This window comes from Microchirus variegatus, assembly GCF_963457635.1.
Source record: "Microchirus variegatus genome assembly, chromosome: 23".
Classification (NCBI taxonomy): Eukaryota; Metazoa; Chordata; class Actinopteri; order Pleuronectiformes; family Soleidae; genus Microchirus; species Microchirus variegatus.
The window spans coordinates 16978901-16987140 of NC_139824.1; the positions used below are offsets into that span (position 1 = coordinate 16978901).

General features: G+C 40.7%; 1 protein-coding gene across 2 annotated transcripts; it reads left to right on the plus strand.

Annotated features, from left to right (window-relative positions):
- On the plus strand, positions 1-8017 carry LOC310943913 (programmed cell death 1 ligand 1). Of its 2 annotated transcripts, XM_083909597.1 has the most exons (8): positions 1-75; positions 863-1201; positions 2070-2384; positions 4042-4164; positions 5657-5692; positions 6322-6381; positions 7243-7272; positions 7727-8017. In XM_083909597.1, exons 1-7 carry the CDS (start codon positions 6-8, stop codon positions 7269-7271), a joined length of 972 nt encoding a protein of 323 aa, XP_083765723.1. In that variant the 5' UTR covers positions 1-5; the 3' UTR covers position 7272; positions 7727-8017. The 2 variants fall into 2 exon arrangements, with proteins under 2 accessions (XP_083765723.1, XP_083765724.1); XM_083909598.1 differs by lacking the exon at positions 5657-5692.
- The last annotated feature ends 223 nt before the right edge of the window (positions 8018-8240 follow it).

Sequence of the window (8240 nt, forward strand, 5' to 3'; positions counted from 1 at the left end):
AGAACATGGCCTCCACTTGTGTCCTCTTGATCGTCCTGGTCGTGACGTGTGTCGGTGCAGAAGATGCACAGAATGGTAAGTTCTGTCAGAGACTGTTACTGTTCACCCGTTTAAAGCGGACCTAGACAGGAAGTTCCAATTAACGCTGTTTTTTTTTAGTGTGTATCTGCGTCATTACCTTGTTTACGAAGCCCTGAAGGTTCTAAACAAACAGTTCAGCCACTGCTGAGAACGCTGTGTTTTATTGTAATCTCGGGGCTCATCGAGATCTCTGAAAAAAACCCGGTCCGGTTACGTAAACAGCCGTTCTCCTGAACAGCGGATCCTCCTGTTCCGGGCACTTGTCCGGGCACGTCCGGTTGCGTACATTGAACCGCAGAAGAAGAATAACATCCGTTGTGGAGGTGTTTCGCGAGCGACAGTGTCTTCTGACTCTGGGTCAAAGGTCGTCAAAGGGACTGCGGCGGGGAGTCGTGAAGAAGCTATTTTTAAACACTGTTAAAACAATGTTTTGATAATGAGGAGCAGTGCATCCACCGTTCCAGAGGGGGGAGCTGCTGCGCTTCCTAGAGCGGGTGTGCTGAATATGTCACTTCCGGGTACTGGCCAATCACAAGACAGTTGGGAAGCCGGGGTGTGAGAGTTGAGTCTGAAATATCGCGGCTGGGGAACAGCGTCAGAAAAGAGGGATTTCTATCTGCTCGTTTACAGCAACTAGGAGGTTTTTGAGCATAAAAACAAGTTAATGTATGTAAGTAGACCTCCATAACTAACATATATGTGCAACAGGACCACTCTATGTGACCTTTAACACTATTTTCTCTTATGTTATTGATAGATTTTTGTTTTTCTTCCTCTGCAGCTTTTGTAAAGGTCGTGTGCAATCCTCAGAACCTGGGCCAGCACGGCCAGCCGTCGCTGCTGGACTGCGTCGTCCAAACCTCGCGCGAGGTCCTCGTCGCAGAAATCCAGACCCTCTCCTGGAGGAAAGAGGGCGTGGAGAAACCGCTGTTGGTTTTCCACCAAGGCAAAGTGACGCCGCAGCCGGGCTACGGCATGGCTCGGCCGTCCTGGAACGGCAAGGACATGAACGTGTCGCTGCTCATCGCCAACGCGACGCTGGCAGACGCCGGCGATTACGTCTGCACGGTGATGGCGAAAGGTGGCGACGGGGAACTCCAGACCAGCCTCAGAGTCACAGGTGAGAGTCGGCGAGTCGACGACCGACCGTCCTCGGCACGCGGATCTTATCAGATCCTCAACTTCCTGAACCGATTGTTCCAAAACTAAACTCAAAGCAAAACTATTTGCTAAGTTATTTTCTGTTTCTGTGACCGTTTGACTGCATGAATGATGCCATTGAGGTCTTGATAGGAGGAAGGTTGTGTTGAGAGTGTGGGACTTTCCTGACTGACAACCCTTAAACTGGTATTTCCCTAAAGTATCATCAGTGTCGCTTGGCTTCCGTGTGTCTTAACATACTTGAACTTTCATCTTGACCAAATTACCACGTCTAGAATTACCGGCTGTTTTAGTTATAACACTGGGTAACAAAAAAACAAAAAGTCTGTCTTTTCAACTGATTTAGGACCATGTTGCACCGCTGAATCCATTTTTCTCAGTCAGGTCAGGTTTTTATGCTCATTTGATTTAGAAAAATCCGATCTTCTGACTAAATTGATGACGTTTTTGTGACATTATACCACATTTAATAGCAAAATGAGCAGTTGTAGCAGAATACAGGCTTATTTTTGCAAGATCTTCTCGTCCAAGCCGTTTCATTCACTTGTAATGTATATAAAAAAAACAATTAGTCATAAGTTGGTGCATGCAAAATCTCCAGAATGTGTTTATTGCAAGAACTATAACAGAATTTTGCATCATATGACGTGAAAATACCCGCACTTTGTTCAGAAAGTTGACCTGATTGAGCAAAACCAGTGTGATTTTTGGATTCAGCACATCAACATGATCCTAAATCAGCTAAAAAAAACACTAATACAATACATTTGGTGTGATTTTGTTCACATCAACTGATGCCCCTCGTTGTTCCCTCATCGTCTTTCCAGCCAAATACAGTGAACCCGTGATACGCTCCGTGCCTGAGAAAATCACCGGGAACGCAGCCACCGCCCTGACCTGCGAGGTGGACGGCGGATACCCCGAGGGCACGATTCGCTGGTTCGTTCAGGACAAAACGGACTGGACCAAAAGCTCTAAAATGGAGGCGCGAAAAGCGCAAAGTGGTCTGTTCCACCTCTCCAGCACGCTGACTCTGTCGCGTTTATCAATTTTCTCCAAATACACCTGCGTCGTCTACAACGCCACCGGAGGCAAAGAGGCCGAGAGCGTGTTCAACTTTGACGACCGACCGGAGTCAGAAGGTAAGTCTGAGCATCACACTGGACACGCGGTCATTTCAGCCACAATAAACATTGACATTTGAAGCATTTTTCTAAATAAAAATAAATGTTACGCAACAATGACGTCAGTAATCCATAATATGGGCCTAAACTAAGATAATACAACATTTGATCTTGGATGGGTCGAGTACAATGTGACACGTTTTTCGTGTTCCTAGGATAAACGCCCTCAGACGAGCAAGCTCAGTTACGAAACTTGCGAAATGCCAAGATATATACGCCAAATCCAAGATGGCCGACTTCCTGGTGATTTGAGGTCATGATGTCAAGAGGATTTTTTGTTCGTCTCCGGCCGCACAATTTTGGATGACATAGTATAGTATGACGTTTTTGTCAAATTTTGGACAAAATATATATTTTTTTTCAATTGTCAAATTGTGGACAAAATTATTTTTTTTCAAAAGAATTGTCAAATTTTGGACAAATTTTTTTCTTCAAAAAAACGTCAAATTTTGGACGACAGTTTTTGTCAAATTTTGGACAACATTTTTTTATTAATAAAAAATGTCAAATTTTGGACGACAGTATTGTATGATGTTTTTGTCAAATTTTGGACCAACATTTTTTTTTTCCAAAAAAATTGACACATTTTGGACAGTTTTTGTCAAATTTTGGACTAAAAATATTTTTTCCATAAAAATTGTCAAATTTTGGACAAGAGTCTCGTATGACGTTTTTTGTCAAGTTTGAACCAAAAAAAGTTGGCAAATTTTGGACGACAGTTTTTGTCAAATTTTGGACCATCATCATTTTTATATCTCTATTAGCAAAGAAAATACTTCATTTGTAGCGTATGTCCAAACACGCAATGCATTCTGGGGTAGCCCTTGCTCCCAAGGGTGGTCCCGGAAAAAAATCTCAACATTGACAGCCCTTAAACTTGCCCCTCAACTTAATTTTTCTGAGAATCGGGACAGCACTTGCACTCGAGGGAGAGCATTTTTGAGATTGAGGATTAAGATTGAGGATTAAGCAAGGAATTGGAATTCACCCTTTGTGTCAGTGTGAGGTTACAGACGAGCTCAGCTTCCTCACAGAAACAAAACAGTGAAACTTGATTTCCTCAGGAGCTGCGAGGATGTTGAGTTAGACAGATAAAAGCAGACGGTCTATATAAATATGCAGTCGAGCACTGGAAAACAGTTTTCTTCCTCATAGCTCCAGTATCAGACAGGCTGCAGCATGTCTCTAAACCTGAATCAACCTCCTCTTGAAACCAGATCCACTGATAAAACTCAGTGATGTTGCTTGATTTACTCGTCTAACATCAAGATGTCGTGTGTTGTTATCTATGTTCCTCGTATGATCGAAAGTCATTTATTATCAGCTGACCCAGTTCCTATAATTCCAGTGCTGCTGTTTCTCTGGTAAACTTTCTCTTTTGCCCCTCAAGGATGTTGCATTTTTCACTCACTCATGTCCAAACTATGCAGAACCCACTGAGGTCAGAATGAAAGTGATTGTAAATCGCTGCAGTATCACACTGGGAACTTCCCTCCATCCTGTTTTCACACAAACAGACATTTTTTACTTCATTTCTTTCTCTTTTGTTTTTTTAAATACTTGATGCATGAACGCATTTAACCGTTTTTTTTTAATTTCATTTTAATTCATGCAGGGCAAGAAGGTAAAGACTCGGACGCGGCCACCAAATACGTCGCTCCGGCCGTGGTGATTGGATCTCTGATCGTGGGACTGCTGTGTGTGTCGATGGTGCTGCTTTATCGAAGGCGATCTCGAGGTGAGCGACTGTTCATGTGGAGATTTTAGAGTTAGTTTTTGAGTAAAGCCCAATTTATACTCCTGCGTAAAGTCCTCTGCGTCGTCTCCGGCTGCACAAAATACTTTTTGCCGGAAACGGCAAGGGCTGCGAATGGTCCTCAGGACAGGCCGAGATAACGCTGCTCTGTGCCGGCCACAGAGGCGGAGCTGATCACCGCCGACAACGTCTCTGCCAAACTATAAATACGTCGTATCTTAACCTCTTCTTCCCTGACCCTCCATTTGGAGTCCCTGCTCGAAAAATTACATGCCCAAACTAAATAGAGTAAACCTCTGCAGTTACAAGCTCTATGTGAATTATCTTGGTATCAAACTACAGATAACACTGTAAGTTGCACTGTAGATGCCACTGTGTCAGAGTAAATGTACATGAAACACAGCGTAAATGAAGGTTTTTTTTTCTCTCGCCTAAAAAAATAATGCATTTTAAAGCAAATATCACCTTTAAAATATGCAGTAGGAGCTTAAAAACACATGGAGGTCATGTAACAACATGTGGACATGAGCTGTGCAAAGTCTGACACTGCTGAAGTGAAGCAGAGTGAAATGATAGAGGTTTTAGTAAAGAGATGTTTAGGCGTTCTCTCTTTCGGCACAGCTTGGCACCATCTGTGCCATTTGAGATTTCTTAGGTACCAAATTATTAAAAACACATTTAATTTTATTTATATGTCACTATTGGTCTAAAAAGGACTTGTTTAAAAAAAAAAAATTATAAAAAAGTATGATAACTCGCTGTAAATGGATGCTCCCTGTGCGCTGCGTAATAACAACTCTGTGACTCTGCAGCGTCTTCAGTTACGCAGCTCCATAGCTCTGGCTTACCTTGGTCAATTAGGGTGATTGACGGCTCGTTTTAAACCTTTAAACCGGTAAAATCAGACCCCGGTCTCCAAATGCGTGTGAATCACTTCATTAGCGAGTCAAAAGGACATAAATGCATACGATGAAACAGTGCGGACATTCGCCTTTCTCTAATCAGAACGCTCTAATGTCGCTTTATAATGATTGGACACGTGCTAAAGTGCTAAATCTCACATTAGTGGCACCTTTGTGTTGACACTGAAATTCAAACACAGACAAAGAGCATTTATGGAGTCACAACAACAGTAACAGCAACACTGCAGCACTTCTTAACATGACATATGAGAACAAGAACAAGGTAGTTTGAGCTTCTGTGTCACGCCTTCGTGAGCTCAGGATCTCATGACTGTGAGCTATGAGGAAACAGACACACAAAAGAAAATAGTTTGAGGTGGAAAAACCTGACACGTGCTCGGCAAGAGGCCAAAAGCTGAAGCTAAGCATTCCTTTTTTTATTAGTAGTATTTACTGTGATGTTGGATTTGACCGTCAGGAAAGTAAAAACACAGTATTTAACCAAATGAATGAAAAGTCTGATGAAGGTTGACGGATTAGTGAGCGCACTCTTATTATCATTTTCTCAGCAGAGGAGGCCCGGAGGCAGTCGACAACGCCCCTTATGAGTATGTGCATCTTTGGACACGCTACGCTGCTTTTTAAGGCTATACATTCACTGTATCTATACAGTTCTGTACTCTCTCTTGTGCTTTTGACCCATTTTGAATGGAAGTCTATGGATGTTTTCCAGTCGTTCATGATCTAAAATCATTGTAAATGACGCTCCCAGACAATAATGCACGGCACATAAGAGTATTATCACACAGTAGATCTGTGAATTTCTCATTTGCAAAATCTGCCTCACAGCTGGTAAACAAATCACAAATCTTGATCTTTTTCTGGGGGAAAAAAAAAAGGCATAATTGTGACTAAAACCAGACTCCAGTCACTAGACTCTGGGTTTGTAGCTGTTTCCATGAGCTGCCGTCACAGTTATACGTTTCTTAATGGACCGAGTAAATTCCCTGACCCTTCAGTGACCATCTTAACGTCACATGTGGTTCTTGAGATCCATCCTCTAACGTTACTTTCCACTAAACTGAACCTGGCTTGGTTACTAACCACCAGTTATGTGACTGAGACTTCTTTTAACTCCTGGGTGTCATGGCTGACTCACTATGGTGATGGTTTTTATATCCACCACACCTTTGTAACCCCACGTTTAATTTGGACTTTGTTGGTTTTCTTTGCCCAGGTTACCCTCATCAGGAGGTTTGTCACTGCGAGCCAGATGTCGTACTAGATGTCGAAAAAGGTAAGATTTTCTACTCGTTTATTATTATTACCTCGCTCACAAGAGAGCGAGGACTCTATATAGCCGGGTTACAGTGAGATAATAATGGACTTGCGAAAAACCAATGCAAAATGGCTCCGTAGCGCCCCCCACAGGTGAAACCCCTATGGAGAGGGCCAACATTTGACAAAAACGTCCTACTATACTAGGTTGTCCAAAATTTGACAATTTTTATGAAACATTTTTTTTCCCAAAATGTGACAATTTTTTTGAAAAAAAGTTTCGTCCAAAATGTGACAATTTTTTTGAAAAAATTTTTTCGTCCAAAATGTGACAATTTTTATGAAAAAAAAATTACGTCCAAAATTTGACAATTTTTATGAAAAAAAAAATTCCGTCCAAAATGTGACAATTTTTATGAAAAAAAAATTACGTCCAAAATTTGACAATTTTTTGGGAAAAATTTTTTCGTCCAAAATGTGACAATTTAAAAAAAAAAAAAAAAAATTAGTCCAAAATTTGACAATTTTTATGAAAAAAAAAATTCCGTCCAAAATGTGACAATTTTTATGAAAAAAAAATTACGTCCAAAATTTGACAATTTTTTGGGAAAAATGTTTTCGTCCAAAATGTGACAATTTAAAAAAAAAAAAAAAATTAGTCCAAAATTTGACAATTTTTATGAAAAAAAAAAATTTCGTCCAAAATCTGACAAAAAAATATTTTCAAAGAAAAAATAGTCAAATTCTCGTCCAAAATTTGACTATTTTTATGAAATTTTTTTTTTTACTTGGGACGTTTCTCACCTACGTCAAGGGTTTGGGCATGCTGCTATTATTATTATTTCTCCATGCACTCATTAAGATGTTGTCTCTTTTACAGGTCCGGATACAAGCCAAGACGGCAGCTGAGGTAACTGTGGTGCTCTTTAGTCCTATTTGCATGGGATTAGAATTACACCCACAATTAGACAATTAGTATGAGTACACAAATGAGTTTTTTTTACCTGGTTAAATAAAGGAAAATGAAAAATGAAAATGACAATTCACTCGGTTTGTACAAGGATGTCATGTTCATAAACAAAGGCAGCCTCAGAGTTCTTCTTACCGACCGGGAAACCCCGATCCCTTCATGTCGAGTCGCCAGGTAATTTACGTTGGAATTTTATTTACTTTGCAAGACACGGATTGCGGTCGATTCACACGAGATTAAGATCACAGATCTCCTCCGTGATAAATACATATAACTACAGATTCTCAGGTAATACTAATCCCGTGTGAAAAAGGGCTTGAGAAAACAATTGAAATTTTTTTTTTAAAAGACACTATCAAATATCTAAACGCTGTGTCGCTCTCTCTCTCTCCAGGATATAATCCACCTGTATGAGCCGGTGTTTACCGGTAACACCTGAAATCAACACTTCCTTGTTTGATGAACTCCACTCTTGATTGTGCTCATCCTGTTGTAACCAGGGATAACTTGTATTACTGTGATTGTGTGAAGTTAACTCGTCTGATTTAAATGAAATGTATATATAAACGCAACAACAAAAACAATATTTTGAATCAGAATCTTTTAGTGATGGTTATCGGCAGCAAGAACGGTAGTTTCAGGATGACGGCAGAGTGTTTTTTTTAAGCCTGTGTTGGCCGTTGTTTCTAATCCACGCTCGTAGCAGACTCTTTACTTTTCACGCTCTCTGAGTTAATGATTTCCTGTGGATTCACGGTCCAAGAAACAAAAGGCAGCGAGTGCACATTTGTGTGTCAAAACGAAAGTGATGGAGATTTCTGTTTTTATATAACCTCACACAGTACTGACATTCTTTTTCTGTCTACTCAAGTCTACCAAATATCAGCTCAGATACAGGCACATGCATT

Coding starts and splice junctions, on each gene's coding strand:
- LOC310943913 (XM_083909597.1), top strand. CDS start 6: ATGGCCTCCACTTGTGTCCTCTTGATCGTCCTGGTCGTGACGTGTGTC. Junction 2,385..4,041: donor CGACCGACCGGAGTCAGAAG/GTAAGTCTGAGC, acceptor TAATTCATGCAG/GGCAAGAAGGTAAAGACTCG. Junction 6,382..7,242: donor CGTACTAGATGTCGAAAAAG/GTAAGATTTTCT, acceptor TCTCTTTTACAG/GTCCGGATACAAGCCAAGAC.